The 21,615-nt window shown below is 38.2% G+C and overlaps 2 protein-coding genes across 5 annotated transcripts in view; one reads left to right on the plus strand and one right to left on the minus strand.

Annotated features, from left to right (window-relative positions):
* The window catches only part of astn2 (astrotactin 2), a 391,785-nt gene that overhangs the window by 301,311 nt on the left and 68,859 nt on the right, over positions 1-21,615 (plus strand). For all 4 annotated transcript variants that reach the window (XM_088355421.1, XM_088355422.1, XM_088355423.1 and 1 more), the window contains one exon: positions 18,782-19,098. In XM_088355421.1, the coding sequence (XP_088211547.1) occupies positions 18,782-19,098 (317 nt within the window). The remainder of the gene's footprint in view (positions 1-18,781; positions 19,099-21,615) is intronic.
* Positions 703-9,832, minus strand: trim32 (tripartite motif containing 32). The gene is made up of 2 exons (XM_088355426.1): positions 9,735-9,832; positions 703-6,677 (listed from the first exon to the last, which is right to left on the minus strand). The coding sequence occupies exon 2, from the start codon at positions 6,663-6,665 to the stop codon at positions 4,647-4,649; it is 2,019 nt and encodes a 672-aa protein (XP_088211552.1). The 5' UTR covers positions 6,666-6,677; positions 9,735-9,832; the 3' UTR covers positions 703-4,646.

Raw genomic sequence — 21,615 nt, forward strand, 5'->3', positions numbered from 1 at the left:
TGTTAAACAATCCAAAATAACTATTTAAAACATTTTGTTTGTATATACCGGCTATACCAAATTCTAAACTAAAATATTCAATATTAAAATCAGGTAGTCGGTCTATGCGCATATGGGGCCGTTAGGCAGGTACAACCACGTATTGGCCACGGGCGTTGGTGTGTCCACAAGCCCTCCTCTCACCCAATCCCTTTTTTCTCTTCAGTCAATCGTCACAAACCGGATGTGTTTAAGGGGTGACATCTCATTTTATTGTAATTTGGTGCGTTTTGTTGCCCTTTTTGCTCATAATAATGGGTCCCAAGAACGTTAGTGATAGTGAAAAACTGTCGATTGTGACGAAGAAGGAAATACATTTAACACAAACAATTAAGTATGAGTGTCTAACATCGAAGCACCGCTTGAAGTGTCCAATAAATAATGTCAAATTGTTTTAATCATATCTGTATAATCAGTACATTAATCTTTAATATCTACACATTTAAATAATTATCATTGTCTAGGTACACATCTCATTAATGATTTGGTATGTATTTTTTTAGCATGTGGTTAATTTAAAGGCGTTTTAAAGATCCGTCCTATATTATATGGGTTAATAGGCTTATATGCGAGAATATACAGTAATGAATGTTTTTGCACCTTTAATGGCGTTCACCATTTGTTTGAGAAACAAATACATTTTTTAATAAAAATACAAATGCATTTTTACTTCAGAAATGTTTATTGCACTCGGGAATTAACAATACAGATTTGACCACACACAATGTTTTTTTTTTTTATGTTCGGTGTTTTGCACAAAATAAAAGTAGCATGCTCCAGAGGACCTGAGAGACATATCCAAAATGACTTTAGTTGAAGGACTAAACACACGTTAAAAAAAAAAGAAAACAATAACATGACACTTTCACACATTGATTTTTAGTAGATTGCCACAAGGACACTTTTTCTTCTTCTTTTCGGCTGTTGAAGGTTTTTACCCAGAACACAGCAAGTAACCACTTGAATGTGAAGTTTTTACAAGAGGAGATGCCGGACATTTATAAACGTGATTTCAATCTCCTTTATAATATGTACAGCAACATTTTAAGTGCAGTCAGCTTTAAGGCTCAAACAATGTGCTCTTAAGAAGACAACCTGGGCTGGAAGGTGCATATCCGTTTCACTTCATGAAGATTCCCTACGGAAAATGGAAGTTCTGCTTCACAAAGTTAATTCTAACAGTTTAAGTATAGTATAGCCAGGGTTGGGGAGCAACAGGATACACATAATTACGGCGTTACGTAATTGGGACACCCCAAAATTGTAAATGAATTATGTTACAGTTACAAAAGACAAAATGTAATCAAACTACAGGTAAGTTTATTCAAAATAAGGAATACTTAATGTTGATTTTATATATATATATATATATATATATATATATATATATAAAATGCGCCGACAGGCGAATTGTGTTTATCATAATTTCAATCACCGACACTCGAGAGAGTCCAACAAAGTAACGTCATATCAGATTGTACAGACGGCCAATTCATACACTATGTTGCAGGTAAAAACACTTCTCTTTTTGTCTGTATTGTATTTTTCCTTCAATATAGCACTCATTGTCTTGAATTGGTGCGAGTCTGCAGTATCGTGAGGCCAGCGCAGTTGCTGGCTAGTAATGCGTTCAGGGATGTTTAGTCAATATGATTCAAAATCACTATACAATAACTGGATTGTTATATTGGAAGAATACTTTACTTAGCCTGGTCAATCTGAGTATTGCCGGGAAGTTTAGCATCCATACTTTAAACAAGGAAAACTTGAACACAATACATTCTAGAGTTCTTTGGAAATTTAGAAAGTAAAGCCTGGTGTGTTGACATATATATTTGGTTATTAATGTGCATTTAATGTAAACTAAAACAGAGCCTACCTTTCTACTATTTCAAAGTAAGTTTTATTTTTGCTTACCGGTAAAAGAGAATACTATGTGGTTAAAATTAGAGTCCCTTTTGTAGGACTACAAGTCATTATGGTCCCCTTTAATTCATTTATAAGGTTACATTGTTTATTTGTCTTAATTAAATATAGTGATTGTATTATTATTTTTATTTTGAATTGTATTAGAATATTTTCGTATTGTTTTAAAAGTAATCCAAATTAATAGATTTACATTCCCAATTATATTTGTCAACAGGTAATTAGTAACTGTATCGGATTACATTTTTTAAAGTGACCCTCCAAACCCTGAGTATAGCAAGTCGTTTATATGCCTCAAAAAGCAAATCCCTAAATCTGACATATATATTTAGGTAGTACAAATTATATGTATAAATAACACTATGATAGTGCTTATTTCATTATACTTGTATTGTGTACAACTGCACTCTCTCATACTGAAAGACATGTATGCTTTGGTAATAGAACTGCAAACATCCAACTGTGAATAACATTTACTTTAATACAGATATTGCTTAATTACAGTGTGCAATGACTTCTTTCATATAAATATTGCAACGACTGCTGTCCATTTGAGAAAAAAATTCCCAAGTCAGCTGAAATATTATTTGGTCTCTCTAACATGTAATCTCGCTTTCTTTTTGTGACTGAATACTTAGGGTCCAGCAATCATTTTAAAGCCCCAATGTGCAATATTGAGCATTTGTAAGTGATCACATGATAGTGATGGGGATAAAACAATGATTGCTCTATATTGGTGGGAACACGTCCCCCCTGTCCATGCTAAAACTACGCCCTTGGTTAATACTAAAGGTTATGATCCATAAAAGGGCGCAGAGGAAAACATGAAGCTTGTTTTCAGTATGAAACAATACATGTGGCTTTACGTGGTGTTTTTAGGTGTAGAAGAATGAGCAAGTTTTTTTGGTGAAGAAGTTGACTTTTGTTTTCCGCATCAAAGAAAAACAACATTGATATTGGTTGCAGAATGCTACATTTGGCGTAGAAAGAGACAGTGCTTATTTTCATTGTGAGTTTCTTAATCTGCCGTGTTGATAATGAGCTAGTTTTCTGTGCAGAAGAGACAAGACTCGTTTTAACCGTCTTTTAAAATAAAGACTAGCTTAATGTGCAGAAGGCGAGGCTAATTTTCTGGCGTGGAAGACGAGCCTCGTTTTAACCGTGTACATGCTACTTGTATGCACAGAAGATGGCTTGATTTTTCAGGATTAATAAAGAGGCTCATTCTGCCATAGAATACACACTATCTTTATCGATAGATGACAACGCTAGTTTTAGAATCAAAAACAGACAATTTGAGGGATGTAGAGGAAAATACCATTCGTATTTTGCTTGTAGGAAAAAATCATTGCTAGTTTTTGGCGAATAAAACAAAGAGAGAGACACTAGATTTTGCAGATGAGGCAAGTTTTCAACAGAGAAGAAAAATCAAATTTGAAGAAAGCTTGCATAGTGTATATAAAAAAATAGGTTGAAATATTTTGTTTGTTTGTTTTTATGTAAATTTACAATGGTAGAACATCAATGACTGCAACACGTGGAGTAACTAAAACAACGATAGCGGATGAGCCATAGTCATCGAAAAATGAGGGCTCACTTTTGTGTCACTTTTTCTAGCCAACGGTTAACAAGACACATCATGCATATGACAAAGTAAGATTTGCATGCTCCCTGATTTGTACAGTTTACAAAAGTTAGTGACTTAATGTTAGTTAACTTCGCAGTCTAACTCTAAAGCTCTCAACAATTAAAACAAGGAATTCACAATAAAGTGCTCTACAGGCTAAGCGCCCATGGATTGAAATCTTTAACTCTTTATTTTATTGCAATTCCAATCCAGTTATCAGTAGAAAGAGATATTTTGACAACATCCATGAATGTTGTGAGCGTAACCCAATTTTGATACGATTTTCAATTGAGTTGGCTTATACAAATTCTCAAGATAAAAATGATATTAAAATAACAAATAAAATAACTTTGTGGACATGGTCGAGACAATTTAGTGAGCCAGTACATCTAAAATAAAGGTCATGGTAATCTTTGCTGTGGCTTTTAAATTTTAGTGTATGCAAAGCTGAAGCATATCAGACAGATGTGTGTTCAGTCCAAAATATAGAGCAAAGTTTCAATTACACTAGACACTCTCTGTATTGCACCAACAGACTACCTTTTTGGCTGTATGTCTGGAAGGAATCTTTTATATGGAAGCTCATTAACCAACAGAAGAAACTGTAAACAAGCAAAAACGCTAGCCAAGCACCCAGAGCAATTTGATTGGGTGAGCGGATCTCTGCAGATATAGCACACTTTCCTTAATCCGTCTGTATTTTTTTGGTTTGCTGTATTTTGTGACATTATTACAAAATAACTCGCACCTTGTTTAATACCATTATTTACGACAAAAGTGACAGTAAAAAAAAACCTTCGATCATGTTATTTAACTTTGGGCAATTTTAGAAGGTATATTTTTGAGATAGAACAAAGCCTCTGGGATTAGTATTATTTGATAGAAATATAGAAATATTTAAGAAAGATTTAATAAATCTGCTGAAGCATTTGCTTTTTTGTCTGGAGGATGGGTCTGGTGATTTTGTTTAATTTAGTCCTTAAATAGATGGTGTGGCTCGCAAAAAAAAAAAAAGAAAAGAAAAGAAAAAAAAATTGGGTTCCTGACTCCTGTTCTACGAGGTGGATGAGTGACGTCTTTGAATGTATGTGTAGACTTTGACACAGTGGTCCCAGCAGTCCAGCACCAACAGCTGCCCTTTGGGAGTGGTAGCCACACCCACCGGGCAGTTAAGCCCTTCCTGGACAAGGACTTTGAACCCCCCATTTTTAGGGAACTGCAGGATTTCCTTCCTTCCGCTGTCTGTAACCAGCAAGTCCCCGTTGGTGTCCACACACATTCCGGTGATGCAACAGAAGTCCTCCGTCTCTGAAAAGAAATGGCTGAGCTGCTTGCCGAGTTGCCCGTCGGCACCCACAGAACCGATTGAGAAGCCGCCCTCGAGGTGGGGCTCATTGTGGCGCTTCTCGAAGTTGAGCGCCAGGCCTTGGGTGAAGTACACATTCCCTGTGTTGTCACACGCCACGAACTTAGGCCGCACCGCCGAGCACAACCGGCTGTAGCTCACTACACCAACGTTCCGGTCCACAGCAAGGCACCACAGCTTGCCGCCTTCAACATCCGACACAACGAACTGGCCCGATGGGGTGGCTGCGATTCCCCAAGGCTTGACTAGCTGGTTTTTGTGGCAAGCCACACACTGCCCCTCCATGGTGTACACCTTCACCGAGTTGTCATAGTTGTCAGTAATGCCCACCAAACCCTGAGGCGTGACAGCAATTGACAGAGGCACCAGGTTGGGCAGGTCTGCGCCAAGGAAACTCAGCACAAAGTTATCAATGCCGCTGGCGCTTCGGCGGATCTCCCGCTGGAACCCCTTGCGGTTGAAGATCTGGATCCGGTAGTTGCCCCGGTCTGCCACCAGGACCTCGCCTTGCTGGGTCACACAGATGGCAACGGGCAGATTGAAAGAACCAGGGAGCGCCCCCTTACAACCCATTTTCTTTACAAACTGGCACACTGGGGGTCCTGCACACGCACCATTCTGAGAATCGCCTCCCTCATCCATTGATTTAGACTTAAAGTTTCCAGGTGGTCCACTAAGTGTGTCCTCAACCATCGCAACCATATCAACATCTCGGTAAAGATCCATCGCCAACCCTTTGGTGCAGCCCGAAGCCCCTTCAAGCTTCTCATCCAAATCTGAACTGTCCGTATCAACTGTGTAGGTGCTGGAGGTCAATCGCCCAAGTTCTATCGGTTGGTTCAGTTCTGACCGGATTAACTCTGGCTGGTGCAGCTGGAAGACGGTGGGCAGACTACCACTGAGATCCAACTCCTCATCCTCGCAACTGCCACCGTCGTCCCTCAGTAGGCCAATGTCGCTCTGCCTTGCCCTCATGGTCAGGTAGTCGCAACATGAGACCACCTTTACCTCTGCAATGTTAAGGAGGTAAGTCTGCTCGTCCAGGACCCGCCCATTACGTTTCTGAACCTCCTCCATAGAGGCGGCAAACACATTTCGAGAGCGGCAGAGCTCTTCTTGGAGCTGCAGCTCAGCAGCTGCGTAATCCTGCTGCACCGCTCTATACTTTGCTTTTAACGACTTGGCGATGTTTTCAAGAGCTGTCTTCTTTTTCTGGATATCGCCCATGATTTTGCGAAGGGCAGACAGTTTGCCACCCAGTTCCTTCCGTCGCTGCTCCGCAGCCGCCCGGACGGGCTGTACGGAATGCCCGGAACGCAGGTGTCCTTCCCCTTGGCAAAGCTCACAGAGGACGGTGGCACAGTCTCGGCAATAGTGTCGTGGCAGGCGACTGCGGCAGGAGCCGCACATGAGGGCAGCGGCGGCTGCAGCGCCGCAAGACGTAGCACAGTCAAGGATCTTGAGGACCGTGAGGTTGTCGGCCAGCTGGGAGATGCTGCTCATTCGCGACACTCTGCTGCAGAAGGGGCAACGCACGCCGTTGATGGTGTTGGCCAGCAGTCGCTCCAGGCAATGACGACACACGGTGTGACCACATTGGAGAAGTTTTGGCCTTACTTGGTCCTCGTTGAAGGTCTCCAGGCAGATGGGGCATTCAAGGACCTCCCTCATTAGATCAGGATCGAGGGGATAAGAGGGTTGCGCCATTGTGGCTTTTACCTGGAAAAAAAAAAACCTAATAGAATTCTGGAACATTGTTTGAATCATCAGTTTTAGTAGCATCTGTCAAATATGTTTCATGGTTTAGTGATAGGTCGGAACTTATAAGTAGACATTCAAAATAAGGAGAGATGGATTTTGAACTTGTAATGAGGAAAGGGAAATAAATCTTCAGATAAGAAAGTCCAAACATTTCTAAAGGCCCTCCTTGAGCCCTTCATAATTGTTACATCTCCCTGGTTACAAAAACATATCCACCCTAAAGGGCGTGGAAATCAAAGAAAAGCACGGTGATTGGCAGAAAGTGACAATGACATAAAAGTCAAAACAACGGACAACAAAATACCGAACTGGCCTACTATGAAATCTCCTTTGCAGGTGACTAACTTTAAAAACACTATGCACTTACAATTTAGTGTAGTAATTCTAATTTACGGACACAACTTAATACGCAGGCGCTGTGTAACTGTTTTAATTATGTATTTATTTTTTAGGATTTTGGCCACAGTTGTGAGTGAACATGATTTTGATAGGGCTGTCACGATTAGGAATTCCTGGGGATGGTAAATTGTCAGATACATAATAACAATTGACAGATATATTGTCATTTTTCCCCCCTGATTATATGATACTATGATAATATGAGCTTAATATAACATATACTGTACACCATACTAAAGAAGAACAATTTAATGGTCAAGAAATAAAGTCAAGAAAAATCAAGAAATCATAATTAACTTAACATTCTGTTCAGTGCAGGATTTCCGTCTGTTAGGTTAAAACCTTTTGAGGAATAATGCATGTGAGGTTACAGGTTGTAATGTCTTTGACTAAACTTTTCAGTAATAAAGTGCATTTTTGAAAAAAGTGCAAAAATGAGGTGCACAGATGTGAAAAATACTCTAATTTCAACACAAACACTTAAAGTAAATACAGCAGCAGAGCAGATACAAGTATCTTTGCTTCGCTTTCAGTTGTAAGATTTCAACACATTTAAAGTGAATGCAGCTAACAGCAGCAGACAAATGTCTCTTTTCTTTGTTTCAAGTTTTTAGGCTTTGAAAACAAAGACTACAACACAGTAAAAGGAGTTTAAAAAAGTCAGTAAACACAACTGTGAAGAATGTTCATTAATAAGAAAAAATATTCACGATTAGACATACCAGTATATGTCATATTTGCAACAGCCCTAGGACATGACGCAGTATTGGGCCCTCGGTATGTTGAAATTGCTCTGCAATAAAGTTGCATTTAAATAAAAACATCAAACATATAATGCGGAAACAAGATACGTTATACTTAAATTTGTCTGTAACTTTGAAAATATTCTACTTGCTGACGCCGCATTCTGGCTGAAATTAATTTCAGCCACTGTTATTATATTTTAGTTGCACGTGCAAGAATGTGAAATTCTTAGGAGCCCTCGAAATACCTTCCTTTTTCATCTTTTATGGGGTTTGATTTGAAATTTGGACTGTATTTGTAACAATCCTTTTCTCTCCTTCACCATTTTCATTCTAGAATAAAATAAAACTGCGAGCCAGTGTGTGGAATCACTAGACCCATGACCCCCAGCCCCTACTCCTTTCCTTCAGCGTAATGCACTGTGGTAGGAACACAGAGGGTAAAAGTAAGATGAAAACAGATGAGGGCAGTAGAATAATCTAAATGCTCTTTGAACTCAGTTAGGTATTGTTAACACATACTTAGCCCTAATGTGTAATATTTGACCACTAGATGACACAGTCTCGTCTGGTACAAGCGAGGGCCAGTGATTCATGGCATAGCGTGGAGGCAGGATGCCGAAAGAACATGGCACAAATCCAAGAAAGGGATTCCACGGTGAAAAATAAATACAAATTTCTTGACCTATGATTTATTTAGATACATTTTAACATAGGTATTATGGTTCATGCATTTTTTCCCCAGTTTTCAAATCTGTTTTTTTTTTAACTGAATAAACGTTTTTTTTGTACCACTATGAGGCACTAAGTATTGCACTGTCCCTTTAAAAGAACATGTTTAATTTTAAACACTTCAAACTTTAAGGACCTTTTAAAACTACACACATCACCTTCAAATATGTGTTAATTATATTTTTAAATGTAAAAATTATGGAAAAAATACAAAACTTGCATAAAATAAAAGAGAAGATCTTCACATTAAAACGTTTGATTTAGGTAAGTGTGTAATCGTATCCTAAATGATGTAAAATTCAAAACTAAAAACGTCCCTTTAAGAGGACATGAAACTTATGAGAACATGGGAATTTATATAAAGCTTTTGTGTGGAACGAAGGCTATTTGACTATGAAGTCATCATTAAGGAAGAATAGAGAAACGTTATGTGAAAAAAATAATGTAATTTAAAAGAAATGAATGAAAAAAATACATGCATTTGTCACGTAAAAACACAACGTGACCACAAGATGTTTTAGTAAAAGACAATATTTCCTTTAAATGTGCAAGCTAATTTTGAAAAAAAATCTCTTACAACTTTAAATACACTAAACACAATGCAAGTAATGTTTCTTTGCAGCTTTGAGACTTTGAATTTCATTTACACTTTTTGTCATGACAATACTGTAAGGGCTTTCTATTCTATTTTACGGGTGTCACCTTAGCATCGGTGAGCAATTGTTAAACATCAGAATTATCATTATTATGATTATATAGTAACTACTATAACTATGAATATTCTGATACATGAAGATAGCTGTCATATGATCTGCAAATACCCAGTTCGAATTACACACGTCGTATTGTTTGCGACGCACGATGCAGAAGCATCTTAAAGCAATCATCATGCAAAATAAAATTGTAAGAAATCAAAAAATACACCATGACTACGTAAACAATAAACACAGAAGAGAGCAATCACATTGTAAAATAGTGAAGACGGTGAAGCTAATGAGTTAGCAACCTTTATATTATTATGCTAACTCCAAAACAGGCCACGCAAGCCTCGATACTCCATCTCCCAGGACAAAATAGCTCATTTTAACGCCCGCGCATTTAAAATGTCCTCTTTTAACGAGTTATCGTGGAAGTAAAATACCTTCGCTTTTGACAAGTGAAGATGTGCAGCAAGAGGCACGCTCGCTTCGGTTACTGCTTCTGCGTCCGCTGAGGAGACCGAAAGGGTGGTGGCGTCATCACGCTAGGTTACGCGGTGACGTAAAGTGTGTGAGAGCGTGGACGTTCGTCGTGATTGGCTGCCGTTGCGTCGTCACGGCAACGCAAATGGTCGCCTCCTAAACAGTTGGACTGGATACACCACGTCAGGATAAACATATATTGAATAGACTCAAGGTTGACTTTTTTTTTTTTTAATTAAAAACAGACAGGTGTATTATTCCACAATGAACAAACTTAAACATTCAATAGCTTAAAATAATTTGCTCTCCATTAATATATCTCCGGTCAAAACCCAAGTTCAAAATATGGAAAACATCTCATCTCATCTCATTAGCCACACCGCTTATCCTCAGTAGGGTCGCAGGGGTGCTGGAGCCCATCCCAGCAATCATCGCGCAGTGGGCAGGGGACACCCTGAACTGGTTGCCAGCCAATCGCAGGGCACACAGCGACCGACAACTCACTCGCTCATTTACACCTAGGGACAATTTGGACCGACCAATTCACCTGAAATGCATGTTTTTGGAATGTGGGAGGAAACCGGAGTGCCTAGAGGAAACCCATGCAAGCACGGGGAGAACATACAAACTCCGCACAGGAAGTCTGGAGCTAGATTTGAACCCACGCAGGAGGTTCCCTAAGACACGAACTGTGCCACACATGCGCTAACCACTGCGCTGCCATGCTGCCCATATGGAAAACAATGAAATAAAAATCAAATTTGTGCTTTCCTCCAAAAGGTGTGCTTTTGAAATAAAAATCAATTCAAAACTGACAGGAATACTATTTCCAGATAAACTAACTTAAATACTAAAAAAACAATTAAAATACTCCGTAAAAATATCTTCTGTCAAAATACGCGAATTCAAAATATAAAAAATATGTGAAAAATGTAACTAAAATGTGTGCTTTTCACTTTGGGATTTTGCTTAGGTGAAAAACCTCTGCTGGATAATCATATTCCCCTTTAACTCTTCAATTCCTGTACCTTCTGCTTTGAGAATAAGTTTTTAGCTCATCCTGTCTCATAGTGCCACTTTAAATTGCATCCCTTTATTATGGGCAAATAAGCTCCACACAAGGGTTTTACCAGCAATGTCAGTAAACATATATTATTGGGCGGCACGGCGGCTGGGTGGTTAGCGTGCAGCCCCACGGTGCAGAGGATCAGGGTTTAAGTCCAGCTTCCACAGCCTCCCCGTGTGGAGTTTGCATGTTCTCCCTGTGCCTGTGTGGGTTTCCTCCAGGTTAATAGCCGGTCCAAATTGTCCCTAAAGTGTGAATAAGCAAGTGAGTTGTCTGACTGTGTGCCCTGCGACTGGCTGGCAACCAGTTTAGGGTGTCACCTGCTCACTGCCCGAAGACAGATGGCATCCATCACCCCCGTGATCCTACTGAGGATAAGCGGTGCAGATAATGGATGAATGGATGAGTTATTATTATTATTATTATTATTATTATTACCGTAAATTCCGGACTATAGAGCGCACCTGATTATAAGCCTCACCCACCACATTTTCAGAGGAAAGCCGCATGCGCCCACGTTAAAAAATTGTAACAAACATTAAATTTATCCAGACCCGACTTCAAGTCACGCGGTTGAAACTAAATGTCCTTCATTGAAGTACACAGTCCAAGAATCACAGCCGGCAAAATGAACGGAAAATGATACTGGTACTTAAGGTTTGATGCAGACCTGCAGAGTCCGGGTACCCGTTGAAACTAATCAAAGGAAAAAAAAGTCTATATTTCCAAAGGTAAGGGTGGGAAAAATATATATCCACTATTGTCCGCCGCAACAACAGGTCTCACTTACCTTTACCCCACTTTCCGTCGGCCCGCGTTTCCTCTGCCCCTTATTTTTCAGAATAAATGTCTCAAATAAATACATTACAAAAATATACAGGTGCAGATATATACTATACATGGGTTACACATATTTACAAAGAAAGATGGTACACTGAAAGAGTTTTCAAAGCTTTAATAGTAATAATAATATAACTTTCATCCCAAACGGTGCCTGACAGGGCAGTTAATGGTAGCAACACACTAGCACCACGCTCGCAACACAGTAAACGGGTCTGTTAAAAAAACATACCGTACTTGTAAAAATCACGGTAAACCGTCCTCATCTTCCTCCTTACAACTTAAGCCATCAAGGTCGTCTTCCTCAATGTCGGAAAGAAACAGTGTCATATAGACGTTGTCCCACGCTCCCGCAGCCTCACTCACGCGGTCACTGTTGCTGGTGTGCCCTCCTCTCCGTCATGGCTTTTTGGAACCCGTTGTTGATGGTGGATTTTTTGATGCTGCCCCACGCTGTCAGGATCCACTGGCAGACTTGCGAAAAAGTTGACTTTCACATGCGGCCAGTTTTAGCGAAAGATTCCTTGCCGCTAGTCAAGCCAAGAAGTTGCAGTCTTCCTCAGCGCATATATTCCACCGGTCTAAATCTTACCTTTGGTACTTGATCGCCGCTGGCGGCCGTTAGAAAAATTACATAAATTGGCCGCATCACTGAATAAGCCGCAGGGTTGAAAGTTTGGGGAAAAAGTACCGGCTTATAGTCCGGAATGTATTTGTAAACGGTGTGCATTACCGTTCGGTTACATTCACAACAAATACAAAGACGGAATTGTTTAAGTTGTATTACATTCCCAACAAATGCAAGTCGAAGTGGTTTTGGTGATATGCTCGCCATTACATTCCCAAAAAGTGATATAAAAGTGAGATAAAACAAGGTAAAAGTGGTTATAGTAGCGAGGGAATGCAAATCTCGGCAGGGATGCATTTCTCGGCGTAACGGTACTATTATTATTATTATTATTATTATTATTATTACAAGCGTGACAACCCTATATGATATTAAAAAGCTGTTGATGTTGTTGCACACTATTTTTAAGCGCAACACACAATCCGTCTACAGAATATGAATAAAACTACAAACAAGTTGTCCTTGTTTAAAAACCGAAAGTGGCAAACTTTTTTAAAACGCATTTTTATTGAAAAGTGCCTCATTCCAAACAAAAGTAGCACGAAAAACATCCAGATATTAAGAAAGTAATCGAATGTGGGCTTTGGAGCTGTTTATTCATGCAGAAATATGTCTTGGTTCACTAATACAGAAGCTATAGACTAAAATACTACAGTTGTCTTGTGTCATGAATTTGGGGGGGGCAATTAAAAAAAAAAAAAACGGTGGAGTTAAGAAAAATCAATTGGCGGTATGTGTTTCTTAGGGGAGAAAGTGGTAGCCTAACAGAGGGGTTTCCAAACTTTTCAGAAAGCGGGCGAGATTTGGAAAGCTGAAAATGCAGACTATTCAGCCTTGCATTCTTTGAACAATTAACAATAATAATAACACCTAAAACATGCATGAAAAGCTAAATAGACACAATAAATTGTCTGTAAGTGTTCATATAAGAGTGAATGATCGTCTGTCTGTTTGTGGCCCTTTAAAAACTGGCTTCTCACCACGTGACCTTAAGCCCAGGAATAAACAGGGAAAGAAAATGAATGAACAAATATATTTATTGCAGTGGTAGATTTTTTTATTTTATTTTAACAAAAAAACACACCATTATAAAATTAACAAAATGTCTTTTTGGGTAAAATAACATTTATTTTAAACAATATTTGTTCTACTCAGGAATGAAAAAATATTGTTTTAGCATTTGAATTTGACTCTCAGACTCTGGTAAAATAGCGCTTCCAGTTGCTTCACCTTTTCACAGTGTTCCATTCCAGTTCGCTTGTAGTAATAAGCATGTTTCGTTTGGCAGTGACTCTTGATATTATATTCTTTGAAAACAGCCACAGTCTCAAATTAGGCGGACACAATTGTTGCAGATTTTGTTGAAAAAATACTCCAATTTCCACTTGTCCTGGATGCGGCAGCCCTCACAGTCAACGTTCCTTTTCTTTTTTTATTTGCAATCACCATGTCATAAATTCTCACAGAAAGCCAACGACAATGTGGCTAAAGGGCTCCTGCCATCATCTGGTGAAAATGTGATTCCATTTTATTTTGTTTTGTAATTTTTTCATATTTTTTTTACAAATTATTTTATACTGCAGTAAAGATTACTGGTGAGCCACACATTTGTTGACGGAGGCCGGGGGCCGGTAAAAATCCGATCACGGGCCATAAGTTGCTCTCGGGTCGGACTTTGGACATGCCTCGTCGAACACATTAAACAGTAGTGTTGGTGAGGATGTGTATGCATATATTTTTATTTACAGTATTTAATATCATTTTATATTTTTGTCAATGGTGATGGTGATGATTACGATGATAATGATATATTACTATTATTATTATTATTATTGTTATTATTGTTATGATTATCATCATTATTATTATTATGCCTTGAGACTGGCTGGCAACCAGTTCAGGGTGTCCTCTGCCCACTGCCCGAAGATAACTGGGATGGGCTCCAGCAGCCCCGTGACCCTACTGAGGATAAACGGTGCAGATAAGAGATGGACGACGATGATGATAATTATGATGATTATTATTATTAATATTATTGTTGTTATCTTGATTGTAATATTTCATTGTTTAAGGGCACACGTTTTTCTTTTCTTCTATACCTTGAGTTTATTCTTCTTTAAAATAAATATTTTTATATTTTTATACATTCAATTTTATATTTTTTTCAAGGATGATGATTCCCATGATTATAATCTTTTAGTATTATTGTTATTGTTTTTTTATATTATTTTAATGATACTTTTACTATACTTTTTTATTATTGTTGTTATTATTATTATGGTTATTGGTATTGTTACTGCAAAGGGTCAATTAAATAAAAAAATAAATGGAATGAAATAAAATTAGATGAGATGAAATAAAAACTGTGATATCGAATTGTTAAACATGACATCATTAAGTACAAATGTGGTGTTATGTTTATAATTATCCTTATTAGTCATAATTGCTGTAGTACTCTGTAATCTCTTTTAATACACTTTTTTTCCAGTTTTATCTTAAACACAAAATAATTCCAGAGGGGAGTAGAGAGACAAGATGGATGCGGGTAGTCTTTTATTTTTATTCTTCACGTGGCAAAAAGAAGATCGGTGAAAGAGAGAGAGCATGTAAAAAAACAGGAAAGAAAAGAGGAAATGTGTTATATCTATGTATCTAAACACATTATTTTGTTGCACGTGTGTGCGAGCATTCGTTCATGCATGTGTTTGTGAGGGTGCACGTGTGTGTGCGTGTGTTTGTGTGTGGGTGTATGATTATGTTAAATCGGATATTTTTATGAGTAGTCACAATTATGATCTTATTCTATATCAAGCTACATATTGATTTTATTTTTTTTTCTCTTCCAAGTAAAATGTTAAACTGGGGAAAGGTAAATCCAATAATACTGTCGTTTTTCTTTGAAAAATGGTGATATAAGTGCTAATATACCCCTTTTTTTTAATATACACATGTGAAAAGTATCAGGAGAGTTGAGAGGACTGGGTCAAGATAAGCTGCAGCTTTTTCCAGTCAGCCCTTTCTTTGTGTTTTCATTCGTTTATAATGTGAAGCTGTGGAATTTGAAGTGTAACCTTTTATGCAGATGAACAAAGAGAGAGAAAAAAACAAAATGTCAACGTCTTCCAGAAAGCCCTGAAATGACGTCATTGTTTTTTATTTGAGGGCGTAATTGCAGTATTTAGCCACTGGATGTCAGTATAAGCATTTCACGTGCATAGTAACGGAACCGCATGAAAAGAAATGGGTACATTTCCCATTCGGAGATGTCATAAGGTTTTTCATATTAAACAGTTCATTATTAGACTTATAAAAGATTGATAAGTAGTACTGGAATTTACTTGTGAAATTCAAGTATTTACTGCAATTATTATACGTATATATAGTGTGAGTCGTTTTTTTAGTTTCCATTATACATACACAGCAACAATTCACAATAATGTTTGACATATCCAGAACACAATTGCATACCTCTCGACATCTTTGTTGAATCGTCGTGTTACTTATATGTCTTCTACTTGGTTGTTGCCTTGAGCAACACAACCCCAGCCGCCCTTTGGGGTTTGGTCCCAGATGAGTAATTATACTGCAAGCAACAATGACATTTTAATTCACAAGCTGGTGCAAGATCAATGGCCGAGGAAATTGGCACCATTCTTCTTGTCTGTGTTTGTGTCCACCTACACGTCCACTGGCAACTTTTCCCAAAGGCCGAAAGGAGATGGATGCCAAAGGTTAAGAGTGAAAAAGGAATGATGCAAGAAAGAATGGCTGCAGTGTTTAGCACGGTAGTGAAAAAAGTAGTTACAGCAACTAGTTTCTTTTTTTAGAAAGACACCAAAACTGAACTTGTTACTCTGAAAGTAACTATCTTGTTAAAAATTACCGTCGGCTGCCTTGAACTGCTTTAAAATAGACACGTAATAAAACAAATAGGAGAAAATGTGTACACTGACCTGTAAAAGCAGTAACCCTTTCTCTTTTTTTATAATGTTGAGAATTTGCAAACAAAGCAGAGACACTCCATATCCATTATCTGAACTTTGAACCACTTGAAGATCACCTTCTCTATGTATGTAGGTATGGTGTATTACAAAAACAATTTTACAGATAAAAACACCAAAATTCAGCAAACATTTACTGTAATTTTGGTGCCCACATTTACTCCATTGATTTCTCGTTAGTTTGTTGATTTCCGTACAAGCCAAGCCCCCTTCCCACATGCTGCATCTCATCTGCTACTGGTGACACAAAACCACATATGTGTATACAAACTGACCCCCTAATTTCAGTATTTTATTTCACTGTTGTAAATTCAGCTTATATGTGTGTATATACAGGAGGAAGAATTTCTACATGAGGAGATCGATTTTTATTTCTAAATATATATTAAGATTTTTATGGATTTATTTCATAAATATTTAAACTGAACAATTTTTACAGTCTGGTTTTAACTCCCTCCTGCAAAAAAAGTTCAAAGTATCCATCCATCCATGCATTATCTGCACCGCTTATCCTCAGTAGGGTCGCGGGGGTGCTGGAGCCCATCCCAGCCATCTTCGGGCAGTGGGCAAGGGACACCCTGAACTGGTGGCGAGCCAATCGCAGGGCACACAGGGACAGACAATTCGCTCGCTCATTACCTAGGAACAATTTTGACCGGCCAATTAACCTGACATGCATGTTTTGGGAAAGTGAGAGGAAACCGGAGTGCCCGGAAAAAACCCTCCGCAAGCACGGGGAGAACATGAAAACTCCACACACGATGTTCGATCTCATGACCTCAGAACTGTGCCGCATACACGCTAACCACTGCACTGCCATGCTGCCCAGTTCACAGTATATGTTAAAAAAATCTAAAATAAAATGGAAAAACTAAAGTTTTTTTCCAAGTAATATATTTTTGTTAGGCAGATTTTTTTTAATTTCTTATTCTTTTTTGTTTCTAGTTTTTTTTTGTATCTTTTTCCTGAATTATTCAATTGGCATTTTGCAAAATGCTTGAAGCTTCACACAGCAAGAAAAATGCATTCAAAAAGGAATGGTGTATTGAACTAAAATAATCCAAAAAAACATGGTAAAATCAAAGGTGTAATAATGATTAAAATAAAATAAAAATATTTCCTAAATATTATGTTTTTTGCTGTATCTGTAATAATGTCTTGGTGCGATCAGTTGGCGTTTTTGGGTCAAGCAGCAGATGTTAAGTTACGAGCTCTTGGTACGACCGTGTGACGAGGAAACCTTTGAGTTGACATGCACACGTTGCCTCGCCATCCTCCTTTGCCCCTTTTGTTTCACTGTCAAACCAACCCTGATGGGAAGATCAAACATTGCTTGTTGACACTTTATGGGGGTTGAAAGCCCCTCTTCCTGCCATCCGGCCGTTCGAAAGCTGGTGAAATGGTGTTTCGGGGAGAGCTTGTTTTTCTTGGGGAGGAGTGTCCCTCCAGCTGTTTGGGTTAGGGGTAAGGGTTAGAGGATTTGGGGGTTAGGGGGTAGTCTAAGGTCAGGCTTAGGTTGTGGTCTAGGTTTAGGGGATTAGGGTTGTGTGGTTAAAGGGTCAGAGGGTCATAGGGTTTGCCGGTTAGGTTTAGGGGGCTCGCATTAGGGTCAGACTAGGGGTTAGAGTGGGCGTGTACGGTTAGAGAGTTAGAGGATCATAGGGTTAGATGGTTAGAGGGGCCAGCTTTAGGGGTCAGGTTTAGGGTAAGGGTTTACGGTTTAGGGCTTAAGGGGTTGACGTTAGTGTTAAGGCTAGGGCTACAGGTTAGTAATAGGCTTAAGGGTTGGTCTTAGGGCCATATAGGTAAAGGGTTAGGTAATAGGATTAGGAGGTGAGAGTTCAAAGGTTGGGGTGTTAGGGTAGAACAATAGGGTTAGGTGTTAAGTTTCGGGTTAGTTTAAGGATTCTAGTTGAGGGGTTACAGGTCAGGGTTAGTGGTTTGTAGTTAGGGATATGGTTAAGGTTAGTGGTTAGGGTTCAGGGTCATAGTTAGGAGATTACAGTTTAAGAGTTGGAGTTAGTGGTTAGGGTTCAGGGTCATAGTCAGGAGGTTTACAGTTTAAGGGTTAGAGTTAGTGGTTAGGGTTATGTGTTTGGGGGTTTACAGGTTAGTAGGTAGTTATTAGGTTACTGTTAAGGTAAGTGGTTTGTGTTTAGGGTTATAGTTAGGGAGTTACTGATTAGAGTTAGTGGTTAAGGTTTAGGGTAAAGGTTTATGGGTTAGTCGTAAGTAGTTAGGGTTCAGTGTTATGGGTTGGGGTTAGGGTTAAGGTGAGTGGTTAAGACATATTTCGGTGGATACAGTTTACGGGATAGTGTTAGGGTTACTGGTTAAGGTTAAGGGTTAGGGTCAGAAGTTAGGGATAGGACTGTTTGTTATTATTAAAATTTGAAACGTTTTCATTGTCATAACAACTACAGTAAACAGTGCAGAAATTCTACTTATGTTGTATGTTGTTTTTGTTTGCAGAAGCAACAGAGCAAGCGCTCGCAGGTGGAGGCGGGCGTCATGAGGTGAAATCAGTGCCTTTCATCAGTTACCTGACGGCATTGCAGAGGAGCCAGGTGCTCTCGGACGACGCAGTGGACGGAGTGGAGATACGTTGTGGAGAAAAAGGAATTTGCCCACTCAGCTGTCACTTGTGCCACCACCAGGCGGGGCCAGCCGCTATAAGGGGCCGCAACAGGGGAGGCGAGCAGCCCTCGCCCTCCCCCGTGCCCGTACTGCTTGAAGTCAGCCGCGTGGTGCCCCTCTTCAGCCTGGTCCAGGATAATGTCACCAAAGAGGTGAGACTTCCATTGTTTAATGAATTGTCAACTAAAAGTTTCAGGTTGTGCAGAGATACACACTAGGTGGTGCTAGAGGTCCTGCACCTTATTTCATTAAATCAATAAATAGTTAACTAGGTTCATATGGCTGCGATTGGCTGGCAACCAGTTCAGGGTGTCCCCTGCCCACTGCCCGATGATTGCTGGGATGGGCTCCAGCACCCGCGCGACCCTACTGAGGATAAGCGGTGCAGCTAATGAGATGAGATGAGATGAGGTTCATATGGGGAAAACTGTCACGATGTTTTTGAAGGAATTCAAAATATTCAGCACATAACCAAAAAGTATGACTGAATTGAATAATTAAGGTTATTTGATTAATTATCATTAGTAATTTTAACAGAAATATTGTGAACATTTTCTTTGCTTGATCAACACAAATAAGGAATAACTTACACATCAAATACATATCAAATCAATAATTTATTTTTGGTTGATAATTATTTAGGATGATTATTAAAATGACATGCACATTTTTTAAATATGATTTGTTGATTGATCAACACAATAATTGACAGATTAATTAAATTAATACATTTTTAGTGTAGGTTAAAAGATTCTTACAATTAACTATCTAGAATAACCTTTTTTTCTGAAAAGAAAACATTTTTTTTACCCGGATTCATAACTTTATTTACAAAGTATGCTGATGTATGGATTTACTAACACAAATAATTGAAACATGAATAAAATCAACAACTAATTGATTAAGGTGAATTATTCCAATTTAAACTTTTTTAAAATGTGATTATTAGATTGATCAATTTTATGTATGAATCAAATGGATAACCAAATTAATTATTTTTGTGTGAAATATTTAAATGAAAATGAAATGAACACTTATTGAAAAATAAATTGATTGTTCAAGACAAATTAATAGACTCTATAAACAAATTAATGACAGAATGAATTATATAAGGTAATTATGATAAATTATTATTCAAAATAACCATTTGAAGTTTAATGAAAACTTCTCTAATTTGATTGATTTGTTGACTTATAAAACAGATGAATGAACAATGAAATAAATAACTAAATTAATTAGTTCACATTCATTCATTAATTGGACGAGACTGTTTTTTATTTAATCTGATTCATTAAATGATCACTAAAATAACCATCAGATTAATCACAATGGTAATCAAACTATTTGTTGTTGGTCAATAAATCCTTTTTTGATAGTTAATTATGCAAAATTTGTAAAATTAACAATTCAGATACTTGTTTGGTAACAGCATCGTTGTTTTTAATAGCAACATTACCAAAGTTACTCAACAAAAAACATCTGGATTATCCTTAAAAATCTGAATTTTACTGCAAACGTGTGTTTTACAAATCAAAAATACTGTAAAAATTCAATCCGCATGAAGGCAGGGGACTTTTTTACCATACTGCTTTCTTGTCTTCCCACGTCTAATATTAAAAGCCCACAGTTAGTCCAAAATATCTCAGCAAGACGTCTGACGATGACAAGAAAGTTTGATCGTATTACTTCTCGACTTGCCAAGTCGCGTTCGCTGCCCGCCTTTTTGGAGATGCGGTTTTCAGAGTTTTGTTACTGTCTCGTAAATTTTTACACGGTTCAGCACCTTGCTGACATAATAGTACATTACGTTCCGTCCCCAAATGTTCTTTTGGTGGCTGAGAAAGCTCATAAAAATGTAAAGGCTTTTTTTCTCTTTCGGTCACTGTTTTCGGCATCGCCTTACCTGCGAGAACATCATTATGACGTTTACTTTAACTTCAACTTTATTGTAAAATATGGTATTGTAAAATATATGCACGACATACAACACAATTGAAATTGATTCCTCTTCTCGTGCAAACATTCAATAGGTAAGGAATAATACAATAAAACAATTGCAGCAAATTTTCCTTTTTCTTTATTAAAGTATTTTTCAAAAATATAAAAATACATTGTTTTTTGATTTAAAAAATGTGCAAAATATAGCAGCAATCTAAATAGAGCAGTTTTGCATTTGTTTAGCAAAAGGCAGGGGGAAAGTCCTGACAATCTGATGGAATAAGCTGTCCTTTAGCCTGCTGGTCCTGTCTCTGAGAGACTGCAGTCTTTTCCCACTCGGCAACAGGTTTAAAAGGCTGTAAAATGGGCGGGTGGGGTCACCTGCAATCCTGGTGGCTTTGCTGGCGAGTCGGGGGTTTTAGACGTCCCGTAGGGGCGTGAGGGGGACACCAATGACCCTGCATAAGAATCATCTATACACTTTATTTCCGCATCTGTTCGCTTATTATAATTTTAGTGAAGTAAGCCCTGTCTTTTTTTTCCCAGCCAAAATCCCCTAACCATACTAACCAATTTTTCGTGCCTATCACATTACAAAGAATAATAAATATACAAAATTACATCTGCGTTATCCCTATTATTGTTGTTAATTAATTCCTTTAAATTATTCAAATTTGGAGCTTCAGTTATATGTTAGTATTGATCATGTGTATGGAAATAAAAAGATTTGA

This window comes from Urocampus carinirostris, chromosome 16 (assembly GCF_059441175.1).
Source record: "Urocampus carinirostris isolate Australia breed hairy pipefish chromosome 16, RoL_Ucar_1.0, whole genome shotgun sequence".
Classification (NCBI taxonomy): Eukaryota; Metazoa; Chordata; class Actinopteri; order Syngnathiformes; family Syngnathidae; genus Urocampus; species Urocampus carinirostris.